The 13,576-nt window shown below is 44.3% G+C and overlaps 1 protein-coding gene across 1 annotated transcript in view; it reads left to right on the top strand.

The window, feature by feature from the left end:
- Positions 1–13,576, top strand: part of LOC144672925 (NACHT, LRR and PYD domains-containing protein 3-like) — a 124,139-nt gene that overhangs the window by 20,968 nt on the left and 89,595 nt on the right. The window contains 3 exon segments of the mRNA XM_078534938.1: positions 9–1,746; positions 5,722–5,808; positions 6,170–6,345. Of these exon segments, the coding sequence (XP_078391064.1) occupies positions 9–1,746; positions 5,722–5,808; positions 6,170–6,345 (2,001 nt within the window).

Here is a 13,576-nt window from a genome sequence, read left to right as displayed (position 1 = left end):
AATTGAAGGTGTTGAACAGAAACACAAGGAGATCCTCCGGGTACAAACTGAAACATTGAGAGTGAACACTATCCTAATAAAGGAGAAGGTTAATATTTTCCAGCTGATTGATCGATACGCTGAGCTAACGATCATTTCTAATGTTCGAGATCGGACACTTGTAGAACATGAACTGTTGGCAAGAGGCCGGGACCATGAAGAGTGGAGAAAGAAAGATCTCCGGAGAGAACTGGAAAAAATCCGAACTGATCAATTGTTCCAGAGCAGTTTTTCCCTGAGAAAATCCAAATCTGGGAGTTCAGCAGCAGTGAGTGGAGTCCCAGGGATCGGAAAAACAACAATGGTACAAAAGATGGTTTATGACTGGGCCACTGGGAAAATATACCCAGACGTTCAATTTGTTTTCAGTTTTAAACTCCGGGATTTGAACACCATTAACTGCAGAATAAACCTGAGGAATCTGATACTGTTTTTCTATCCTTACTTTGGGAATGTTCTGGGAGAGCTCTGGAAGAACCCAGAGGGATTGCTGTTTATATTCGATGGTTTGGATGAATTCAAGGACAGGATTGATTTTGCTGACAATCGGAGAAATACAGAACCTCAGTTCATGTGCACAGATCCTGAATGCAGGTGTAAAGTGTCCGACATTGTGTACAGTTTAATACAGCACAAGCTGCTCCCAGGATGTTCAGTGCTAGTGACCAGCCGCCCCACTGCATTGCATTTATTGGAAAAGGCTGCGATCAGTGTCTGGGCTGAAATCCTGGGATTTGTTGGTGATGAACGGAAGGAATATTTCAACAAGTTTTTTGAAGATCAGGCAGTGACAGCAGCTGTTTACAAACACGTGGAGGAGAACGAGATCCTGTACACCATGTGCTACAACCCTTCCTACTGCTGGATCCTCGGTCTGTCACTGGATCCCTTCTTTACACAAAGTGACAGGAAACTGCAGCAAGTTCCCAAGACCATCACCCAGCTATATTCCTACTATATTTACAACATTCTGAAAAACCATGGCCGAGAGATTGAAAGCCCCCGTGATGTGTTCCTGAAGCTTGGTGAGATGGCCTTCACAGGAGTCTCTGAGAAGAAGATTGTGTTTAGAAATGGAGATTTGATCAAGTACAATCTGCAACCTTCCCAGTTCCTGTCTGGGTTCCTGATGGAACTTTTGTAGAGAGATGATTCTGTCCAGAGTGTGGTTTACACGTTCCCACACCTCACCATCCAAGAGTTTGCAGCTGCACTCGCACAATTCCTGACTCCCGATCCCAAGGACATCCAGAAACTCCTCAGTGAAGCGTACAGTGAGGAAGATGGGAGATTTGAGATATTTCTCCGTTTTGTTGCTGGTCTCTCCTCCCCACAGTCAGCTCGGCCCCTGGAGGAGTTTCTGAGTCCATTTCTTCATCAAACAACCTGTCGAGTGATTGACTGGGTGAAGGAGAAGGTTCACGGTCAGCTTCAAAATGGAGGGACTAAAATTGTTAAAAGGAACCTCCTGAACACGTTCCACTACCTGTTTGAGTCTCAGAATAAAGCACTGGCTCAGGCCACGGTGGGATCTGTTGGAACACTTGCATTTAGTGGATTGCGACTGACCCCGATTGACTGTGTGGTCCTGTCTCATGTCCTTGGACTCTGTGATACAATAAAACACCTCAATCTACAGAGGTGCTACATTCAGTGTGAAGGACTCCAGCGGCTGGAAAACGTTCTGTACAAATATCAGAGTTTGAGGTAATTGCTTGTTTGGTCCTGGAGCTCGTATTTTGATTATTGAAGTAAAATTTACTATCTTATAAATGAAAAAATAAATAACTTCCAGTTCAAGAAAAAAGAGGCAGAGTCAGAAAAAACTTTGCAAAAAAAGATGAGTGTGAAATTCCAAATTAGAAAATAAGAATAATACTTTTGAGAACAAATTGTTGGGATACTTAATGGTGAATCAAATAGTTTAAGTGTGGGATTTTGATGATAAGAAATAGGGCTAATTATATACAAAGGGAAAATAATATAGATAGTCTAAGGATAATAAACACCAGTGGAGATAAAAATAACTTAAATAATAATAATTATAAACCACATCAACTGTAAGCTGTACTCATCGCAAGGAAAATAAGTCCTATATATCATCATAATTAATCAAATTGTTTCTGGCGGGAGGGTGAAATATCTTAAATTTAGATAATTACGAAAAAAGACCTTTCAAATTCAAATTATTTAAATTTACTCCCAATTCTGTTCATTTAATGAGGAAACCTGCTGCTGACCTAAAAGTTCGAATTCCCCCATTGCACGTTCATACTCAGAAGGCAGACAAACATGCTGGACAACTGGGAGGAATTTTCAGGAATCTGTACCATTGACTGGCTCTTACACAGAGTGGACAGTCTCTGGTAGAACTGACAGTTCGACAGTTACAACAGGATTTTCTGATAATCCACCCCATATCTGTGAAACTGCTGCAAGCAGGGAACTCCCGGAAATTCCCGGAAATATAATAAAAGCTGCACCTGCAGTAAATGTTGTTGTTATTTAATGGGGAATAACGTGGGAAACACCCCTCCCATATCAACTACGGGAACAGGGACATGTCAACTTTGTAACAGGACAGAAAAAACTTTCCTTGTTGCTTAAAATCCAGCGGATAGATTTTACAGCAGCAGTTAGCACACTTTGACAATATCCAGTAATAGCTGGAAATCAAGATGTGGAAGGGAGAGAGGAACCTGGTGAAATTAGAATCACTAAGGAAGCAGTGCTGAGTGAACTGATGGAGCTGCAGACTGACAAGTCTCCGCGTCCTGATGGGCTTCATCTTAGGGTCTTTAAAGAGGTGACTAATGAGGTATCGGATGCGCTGGTGTTAATTTTCCAATATTCGCTAGATTCTGGAAAGGTTCCATCAGATTGGAAAGTAGCAAATATAACCCCTCTATTCAAGAAGGGAGGGAGGCAGAAAGCAGGAAACTATAAGCCAGTTAGCTTGACGTCTGAAGTGGGGAAAGTGTTAGAGTCGATCATTAAAGGGGTTATAGCTGGGCATCTAGAGAAACTCATTGTAATCGGGAAGAGAAAACATGGTTTTGTGAAAGGGCAATCATGTATAACCAATTTAATGAAGTTCTTTGAAGGAGTGACATGTGCAGTGGATAGAGGGAAGCCTGTAGACATACTGTGCTTGGATTTCCAGAGGCATTTGTTAAAGTGCCACATCAAAGGTTATTGCATAAAATCGATGGGATTAGGAAAACTCCGGAAATTTCTCTGAAATATAGCAATAGTCTCACCTGCGGTAAAGGTAGAGCCTGTTTAATGCTAAATAAAGTGGGGGACAGCCCTTTCCTGTCAACGAGGAGAACAGGGACACTTCAACTTTCTTAAGGGGAGAGAATAAAATTTCCTTGTTGTATAAAATCCAGGAGGATGGATTTTAAAGGAACAGTTAGCAGAGTTTCACAATATAATTCACTCCGAGGTGTTATACAGAGTAATGTCATGCACAGAGTTATGAAGGACATGGAATCACTGCTTTAATTCTTGGAAAATTGGACCGTTCTTATAAAAGCCCCAGAATTAACGAAGAACAGAAATGAGACAAGTTTCCTCAAACTTGGCCGGCCAGTCACTGAGCTTCAGGAGAGTAATTCTGATCATCAGGGATTGAGGCCAAACAGGGGGACATTTAGATGCTGCACACAGACTGTCTAATAAACATTGAGAGGGGTGAAAGTGGTATTCACCAGTAGTTAAATTAGTGATAGTGAATTGTTCACCAGTTTACACTGCTCACTGTTTCCTTTTCCCTTCAATTGAAAGGAAAATCGGGTGAGCTGTAGTATGGGCGGGTGATCCAGTATCACCCATCATACACTATCAACAAAAGATCAAATTACCCCCAATAGATTTAATTTGCAGTAACAGTAAAATCTCTGCATTGATTTCTGATGTTGCTTCCATGTTTCCTGTGATATTGGGAAAAACAATTGAATCTGAATTGAGTTTTAATTCAATGTAATTACATTTCGGGGCTCCCCGAAGGAGGGAAACAGAGGCAGCGGAGGGAGGAGGCGAAATTGCCAAGAATACTGGCACCGGCAGTGTGTCAATTTCAAGATGCTGATGCTCGTTTCATCATGAATCACCAAGAGTAGGCGGGTTGGGACAGGAATCTCAAGTAAGACAGTTGAGAACTTTGTTCAGCAGATAATAAGGTTTGAGATTTAAAGTTCTAAAGGGGTGGACAGTTTACCTGTTCATCTGAAGGAAAGTGGGCACAGAGTGGGAGCCACACGTGGCTGCCACAGCCCGATAAGAAGGTCAGTGGGGTAGGCACTTAGTAAAGAGGTGGCTTGGTGCTGTGGAGGTGGCAGGGAGAGTGGAAACTCAGGATTTGAATGGGGTTGGCACCCCCAGCAGTGCGGAGGGAAACTCAGGATTTGAATGGGGTTGGCACTCCCAGCAGTGCGGAGAGAAACTCAGGATTTGAATGGGGTTGACACTCCCAGCAGTGTGGGGGTAAAAGAGGGAGAAATGCTGCCAAGAACAATTGAGAGGCCACCTTCCCAGAAGGAAGGCTCCAGCTGTCAGATGTTGGATGAGGGGCAACACCCTCTGCAGGGAGGGCAGAACCCCAGGCATCAGAAGGGCACGGGAGAGGAAAGTGGGGCAGGAAGGTAACAGAGGCCAAACATTCAATACTGGAACTGTTGCTGAAGACGGAGCTATCAAGGCCCAGTGATGGTGGATATTGTGACCCTTCAGGCAATGCCCACATACATCTGTGTCCTCAATGCTGAATACCTCGCAGCGCTGGTCACAGTTATTGTGGCATTGAACTCCTTCACTTCTGGCTCCTTCCAAGGATTGGGTGTGGACCTTAGAGACATGTCACATGTGGCTGCTCACCAGGCCATCTCACAGGTCATGGATTCATTTTTAGCCAGAGCTGGACAGCGCATTCATTTAATAACAGGGAGGCCTTGCAGGGACACAGGGATTCCCCCAGGGGCAGGGTATCACTGATTGTACCCATTGGCCATCAAGGCACCCAGTGACTGACCAGGGAGATGCATACAGGAAGGGCTTCCACTCCCTGGTGTGCCTGGACCAGTCGGGTGGTGACCTCCAATCCCCTCTTGCAAGTGTCTCTGTCAGTGTGGGAATCTGCTGCATTCTCCATAACATGGCTCTCCAGAGAGGAGTGGACCTTGAGGAGAATGAGGCACTGGCATGACACAGCTCATCGAGGGAACAGCAGGCTGTGAGAGAGGAGGTGAAGATAGAGGACGCTGAACAAAGTGGAGCCCCTGCTGCATGATGAGGTGGCTTCCTCCTGCCCCCCTCGGGGAAGAGGAACTCGCCCCCGGCCCCTCCCTCATGGCCTCCAGTTTGGCAGCGATAAAGTGAGGGGATTCCCTGCCCTGGGTACCAAGCCTCGGGCTTCCCTGTGACATCTCAGCTCCCTCTGGTGCTGTGGGAGGCTTTGGTACAAACTCCTGATCTCTCCCTCAGGACAACCAGCAGCCTCAGTGATGGCTGCCAAGTGAACAGGAAATCTGTCTCCATGACGAATAATGATGTCCCCATTTAAAAATCATAACTTTAATCACTTTCCCACCGGTTGTGTGTTTTGGACCCAAAATAATCCTGTTCCTTGCCTCCATTGTGAAAATTCAGCCTGTTTTAATGTGTTTCTCATTCTCTGTTTAGACTAAGTCATAATAATCTGGGAGATTCAGAAGTGAAACTACTGTCTGCGGTCCTGAGGAATCCAGGCTGTAAAATTCAGGAACTGGAGTAAGTACCAGACTGTGTGAGTTTGTGTTTATAATAACCGGATGTCTGACACTGTATTTTATTTTTGGTTTCAGGATTTTGGTTATTAATAGCACTATGTACGTTATTATGAGTATCAGTAACAGGATTAATATTAATCAGTGGGGTGAAAATGGACATGGAAATGGCAGGGATGTAAAACAGGTAAAATCACATTTTCTGGTGTCTATAGGAACACCTGATATTGAGGACTATTGAAGTAGACCCATATCGCAGATGGCCGATGCACTGCTGACTATTCTGCAGCTCCATTCATGTCCAATTTCACCCCTACCTGTATTTTGTCCAGATTTCCACTGTTTTCTCTCCCTCTGATCTCCAGACTGTGTAACAACTCTCTCACAGTTTCTTGTGCTAAGGATCTTGCCTCCGCTCTCAGTACAAACCAGTCACTGACAAACCTGGACCTCAGTAATAATAAACTGAAAGATTCTGGAGTGAAACTTCTGTCTGCAGCTCTGAGGAATCTAGGTAGTAAAATTCAGAAACTGAGTTTAGTACATAAGAACATTAGAAATAGGAGTAGGAGTTGGTCATTTGGACCCTCAATCCTGCTCTGCTATTCAATAAGATCATGGCTGATCTGCTTGTGTTTTGAATTTCACATTCCTATCTACTGCTGATAATCTTTGATTCCCTTGCCTAACAATAATCTATCCAGCCCCACCTTAAAAATATTCAATAACCCCGCCTCCACCATCTTCTGAGGCAGACAGATCTACAGTCTCACAACTGTCTGAGAGAAAACAAATTCTCATATCTGTCCTTAAATGAAAAACCCTAATTTTAAAAACAGTAACCCCGAGTTCTGGACTCACCCACAGGAGGAAAAATCTTTTCCATGTCCACCTCATCAAGACCATTCAGCATCTTATACACTTAAATCAAATCACCCCTCACGCTTTTAAACTCCAGTTGAAACAAGCACAGTCTTTCCAACCTTTCCTCACAAGACAACCCACTCATTCCAGGTATCAATCCAGGAAACCACCTATGAACTGCTTCCAACGCATTTACATCCTTCCTTAAATAAGGAGACCAAAACTACACACTATTCAAGATACGGTCTTACCAATGCCCCGTATAACTGAAGCATAACATCCTTACTTCTCTGTTCAATTCCCTTTAATAAAGGACAGCATTCCATTAGCCTTCTGAAATACTTGCTGTACCTGCAAACTAACTTTTTATGACTCATGTACTAGAACACCCAGATCCATCTACACCTCGGAATTCTGCTGTCGTTCTCTGTATAAATAATATTCTACTTTTTTATTATTCCTGCCAATGTGAACAACTTCACATTTTCCCACGTTATAATCCATGTGCCAGATTTTTGCTCACTCAACTTATCTATATCCATCTGCAACCTCCTTCTATCCTCTTGACAACATACTTTCCAACCTATTCTTTGTATCATCTGAAAATTTAGTGACCGTGCCATCACTCCCTTCATGTAAATCATTGATGTAAATTGTAAAAAGCTGTGACCCCAGCACAGATCCCTGCGGGACTCCACTCGACACATCCTGCTCTTCTTAAAAAAGACCCATTTATACATCCTCTGCTTTCAGCCAGCCAACCAATCTCCTATCCATGCTAATATGTTACCCCCTACACCACCAGCATTTAATATCCACAGTAACCTTTGGCATGGCACCTTATCAAACGCCTTCTGGATATTCAAGTACAGTCTGTCTACAAGCTCGCTTTATCCACAGTGCATATTACTCCTTCAAATAATTCCCAATAAACTGGTTAAATGTGGGCAGAATTTTCGGGTTGGCGAGCGTGGGTGGGGCCTGCTCACCGTCACATAAAATGACGCACGATGACATCGGACGGGAGTCTCAGCGTCACCGCGCGCTATTTAGATTTTCAGTTTGGCGGGTGAGCAGCCAAACTGTCAAAGGCCTATTGAGGTCATTAAGAAAGTAATGAAAGTAGTTCAGAATGCTGCCTGTCCAACCTTAAGGTTGGGGGGCAGGCAAAGAGTCCAGGTGGCCTTCACATTTTTCATAAAACCTCATCTATGGGCGGGATGAGGTTTCATGAAGGGTTTATTAATTAAATAAAACATTTTTAAACATTTGATAAACACTGTCTCATGAGGGGACATGTCGAAATAATTTTTTGTGTTTAATAAAAACTTTCATTCCACAATTAATCTCGGTGAGGCCGCTCTGTGCCTCAGGGAGATTTCTGCCTCTGTCACCCGCGCATGTGTGAAAGAGTGCAGGCCCCGACTCAGGGAATCCCTCCTCCCCACTCCCGCTGCCCCCACAGGGAGCGTTTAGCGCTTCGGGGGCGTGCGTCACGCTGGGTGGGCTTTAATTGTCCGGCCCACGTAAAATGGCGGCACAGCCTCGATCTGGGGCACCCATCGGGATCGCGCCCGACCCCACGCAACCCCCATCCCTTTCTGCCCATGATTTTCCTTTCACAAAACCATGCTGACTCTACCTGATTACCCGAGTTTTTCTCAGTGTTTAGCTATCACCCCCTTAATGATCAATTTTAACAACTTCCCCACCACAAATACCTATAGTTTCCTGTTTTGTGCCTTGCTCAAGGTTTTAAAGTTTCGGGTTATTTAATTTCAAAGTCTTAGTTATTTTTATTTATAGATCTACCTTAACTCCCACACCAGTCTAAGCCTGCACACTGTCCCTTCCACTGGGCACTTACCGGCCAATCAATGCACTGGCTTCCTGTGACGTCACAATCGCCTTTACCCCCCCACTGCTGCCTGACAGCAGCTGAAACGGTGCATTCCTCAGCTCCCGACTGCCCCCTGCAGCTCCGCTCCCACTCCCAGCAAGGTCGGCCGCTCTGCAATCCCTGGTCTTTATTTGTAGGCATTCCTCAGCTCCCGACTGCCCCCTGCAGCTCCGCTCCCACTCCCAGCAAGGTACCAGACTGTGGAATTATGTTTATAATAACTGCATGTCTGATGCTGTAAAGTATTATGATTATCAGTGATAGTGTCACTAATAAACACTGCACATTATCATTACTACAAGTATTTGTGTTATTAATAAACACCACGGATTTACTCTGATTCATGAAATGTTTCTGTCTCTGATCTCCAGCCGGATAGTAACAGCCTCACATATTCATAGCTCCCCTCTCAGCACAAATTGGGCACTGATGAGCCTGGACCTGAGTTACGACAAACTGCAAAATTCAGGAATAATACCTTTAAAAATAATTTAAAGTCATTCTCAAAGACATGATTCAGAATTAAAAACTCGACAAAACGATTATTGCTTCTACAGTTCCCATGGTGGAATTTTACGGCCCCTCTCGCCAGCGGGATTTTCCAGACCTCACCGAAGTCAATGGATTGTGAACGGCCCATCCTATTTTACAGCCCCTCCCGTGCAGTAAAATTCCCCCCCATATTGTATTCTTACATTTTTAGCTTAGCTTAATTAGACATTCACATTATAGATCTTTAAACTAGAAAGCTTCTCAGTTTGTAATAAAAGTGTAAAACATTCACAAATATATTGGTAAGGCAGATAATAAACTATCAAAATGAATCAGCTATCACAGTCTGTGGCTCCCAATAACCCAACAGTAAAATTCAGAAACTTTGTGAGATGTTGTTTCTGATAACAGGATGTTGAACACTGTACGGTATCATTAGTATCAGTCATGGTGTCATCAACAACAACATCAACTTTCATTCATATAGCAGCTTTAATATAATTAATTGTCCCAAGACACTTCACAGGAGTGTTATCGAACAGACTTGGGCAGCGTGGAAAATGAGATATTAGGACAGGCAACTAAAAGCCAAGTCAGGGAGGTAGGTTTTAACGAGAGTGTTAAAGGAGAAAAGAGGGGTAGAGAGGTGGAAGGAATGAGGAAGGGAAATCCAAAGCTTGGGGCTGAAGAGCTCAAGGCGCAGCTGCCAATGACAATAATTTCCATATTTAATAATCTGAAACATAAACACGCTATTATTAGTATTGGGAATAGTGTTATTTAAAATAAAACTTATTACTAGGCACATAATTAGCTTGGCAGCGAAGTTAAAGCCCAAGTAATAAGAGGGACTGTGACAGCATGGATATAAAGTTGTCTGAGTGACAGGAAACAGAAAATAGTTGTTAATGGTTGTTTTTCAGTTCGAGGAAGCAGACAGTGGAGCTCTCCACCGGTTGCTTCAGGACGAGCAGTATTACATTTCTTGATATATGTTAATGACTTAGACTTGGGTGCACCTAAAAATGAGGCACCAAACTGGTGAAGCTACAACCCAGGACAACTTGCAGGCCAACTAATGGGAGAAGAACATGATCCCACAACCAACCGATAAGATCAAAGATTTGTACACCTGTCACATCCACTTGTGAATGGTGACGGGCGATTAAACAGCTCACTGGAGGAAAACACTCCACCAATATTCCCATCCTCAATGGGGGAGGCCAGACACGGCTGACGATTATTGGCTCAAACAGTCCAATTTAACTGGGTCAGACCCATTCATAGACCATTAAAGTTGGCTTTCCCCATATTAATTATTCTTACTCTGGACTGTTCTTTGTTTTATCCCATAGTCATCTTAAACCTTATGATACAGTGATCACTCCTTTAGACTTGATCCACTAGGCCCATCTCATTCCAAAGAATCATATCAAGCTGTGCATCCTTTCTCACACTGGAAACACTCTGCTGTAGAACAATTTCCTGGTCACTCTAGGAACTCTGGCCCCTCTCTGCCTGTCACATTAATACTATCCCAGTCTATATTTGGAAAATTAAAGTTCCCCATTATAACTAATCTATAATTCTTGCACCTCTCTGGAATTTCCTTGCAAATTTGTTCTTCTCCATCTTTCCCCTAGTTGGTAGCCTAGAGACTAGCAATGTAATTGCACCTTTTTTGTTCCATAGATCGAGCCATATAAATTCTGTCCTTGTCCTCTTTGGATCATCCCCTTACTCCAGCACTGAAATATTCTGCTTAATCATTCCAACCACCCCATTCCATTTTCTCCCTTTCCTATCTTTCCTGAATACCCTACATTCAGACCAATCTTATTTATCACACTCCATGCATTCACAAACATGCTCTGTAACGCTGATTTAGACTTTAGTGTCTTCTCCCTTACTCTGTACAGACTTAATAACTTATTATTTCCTACTCTTGTGCTATATATTTCTCGCAGTATTCATTTGTATTCCTCTCTGTTATTACCTGCTGGTTCCCACACCCCTGCCAAGTTAGTTTAAACCCTCCCCAATACCAGGAGCAATTCACCAGGAACTCAGCTCCAGCTCTGATTAGGTGCAATCCATCTGGCCTGTAGAGGTCCCACCTCCCTCAGAGCTGCTTACAAAGTACCAGCAATTCTAAATCCCTTTCCCCTGCACCATCTTTCCAGCCACTAATTCATCTGCTTACCCTCCTATTTCTGTGTTCACTTGTGTGGGATAGAAGGAGTTATCCAGAGATTACTGCTTTTCAGGCTGCACTTGCTAATTTCTTACCTAGCTCCCTAACTTCTGTCTGCAGGGAAACAGTCTCAGTATAGGCTACTGAACTTCAAAGACTGATGCTTCACTTAAGGGGTTATGAATCTTTCGAATTCTCTATCCCAGAGGGTTGTGGATGCCCATCGTTGAATAAATAATTCTAAGCCTGAGATGGACAGGTTTTTGTTCCCTCATGGGATTGAGCAACATGGGGAGTGGGTGGGAAAGTGGAGTTGAAACCCTCGGTCATCCATGATCATATTGTCTGAGCAGGCTATTCCGGCTCCTATTTCTTTGTTCTTGTGCAGCACGACTTAGAGAATTTGTAGGCTTGGTCTGATATATGGCAAATAACAAATGCACCACACAAGAGCCAGGCAATTACCATCTCCAACAAGAGAGAATCTAACCTCACCACCGCTCCACCACCACCTCCACCCACCTCCCAGCCCATAGAGGCTGGGAATTCTGCAGTGAGTAACTCACCTCCTGACACCCCAAAATCTCTTAACTATCTAGAAGGCCACAAGTCAGGAATATGAAGGAATGCTCTCCACTTGCCTGGATAAGTGCAGCCCTAACAACAATCAAGAAGCTCGACACCATCCAGGGTAAATGAGCATGCTTGTACAGAATCCCATTGACCAACTTAACATCCATTCCCTCCAGCACCGACCCACATTGGGGGCAGCCTCACACCAAGACTCCTTCAACAGCAAATTCCAAAACCGTGGCCTCTACCACCTGGAAGGACAAGGTCAGCAGATGCATCAGAAACTGCAAGTGCCCCTCGAAGTCACACACCATCCTGACTTGGAACTATATCACCGTCCCTGCACTGTCACCTGGTCAAAACGTGCAAGTGAAGCTTCAGATTCAACATACAGACGTGTTCCATATGAGTCTTTACTTAGACACCCATTTAATTTAATTAATCTTCCACCTTGTGCAGCTCTGTTGCTGTTTCTTTGAATGTCTTTAACATTTCCCTTGAACCGTTAGCACATGAGGCAAAAATGCTGGAAATGAATTGAACTTATTCTGTGTTGTCCTTCCATTGTCATCCTTTGCAGGAGGCAGTGAACTGTTAAAGGCCCAGTAATGTCCTTAAAATAATGGTGAAAGATTAATTTTGTGATGCACCATCTTAAAATTCATTGAAGACACATACACAGCAAGGTGATATGTCACAATAAAATATAACCCTGTGAAACCCAAGTGCAATGAGATGAACCTTTTAAAGTGATGATGGGGGCTCTTACGTTGCACTCCCCCTGCGCTGTCAGCGGAGGTGGAGGCAGGGTGCTGACCTTTCTCCTCCGAGGATTTCAATGACCATGGTGGTTGTCCTCTGGTTGCCTGAGGTCTGGAGGGCCCCAGCATACTGAGGGCCTCCTGCACAGATAGGCTCTGTTATCGTGGGTTTGTGAGGTGCTGGTGTTCCGGTCAGAGCAGTGGAGGACCCGCTGCCAAATCCAGGAGCACTCTGAGAGGAGACCCCAGATGCTGCAAGCAGTCTCTCCTATACACTTTCAGGGCATACTGGACCCTCCCTGCTCACCTGAGGAGTCCGAGGACTTGGTGGTGACTCCAGTCACCTCACCCCCTCTCACCCAGCCATTGCTCATGGAGGTGGCGATGAGATGCAGGTCAGTGTGTATCTCCAATCGTTGGTCTGCTGGATTGACTGTCCATCAAGGTCACCAATCTCTCAGTACAGGATGCCTAGGGCACTCATGCCTGGGACAAAGCAATACTCATCGCTTGGATTAACTCCTAAAGCCTTTGTGTCTGGTTACACACAGCTTCTTTATGTTAACACACCTCATGCTGCAGTTCCAACATCTGCTACCTTGTTGAAGACGCTGGTGACATGTCATCAGCCTGAAGCTTGACATTGCCTTTCCCTCCCAGAGCCCTCCGAGTGTGAGTGACCTTGGCTATTACTGTCTCCATCAGCTGCTCGGGCGTGTCTGTGCTGTTCACCAGATTGTGACTCCTTTACTAATGGAATGTGACTATCTCCCGACGTGATAGTACCTGCACTGGTGGAGGGTGCGAGGGGAATAATGTGACGGTGCATCCTCTGAGGTCCCCTTCTCGTCCTCAGAGGTGGATGGCTGTCACCCGGTCACAGCCCTCGATCTGTGAAAGAAAAAATAGTGTTTCTAGGGAAATGTTTGTTTTGTGCTCGCCAGAGGGTCTCCTGTGTCCATCCATTAAGGCACTCATTCTCTCATCT

The sequence above is a fragment of the Cetorhinus maximus genome, unplaced genomic scaffold (assembly GCF_964194155.1).
Source record: "Cetorhinus maximus unplaced genomic scaffold, sCetMax3.hap1.1 HAP1_SCAFFOLD_145, whole genome shotgun sequence".
Taxonomy (NCBI): domain Eukaryota; kingdom Metazoa; phylum Chordata; class Chondrichthyes; order Lamniformes; family Cetorhinidae; genus Cetorhinus; species Cetorhinus maximus.
The sequence above is the reverse complement of the archived record's forward strand: the minus strand, read 5'-3'. Positions and strand labels throughout refer to the sequence as shown.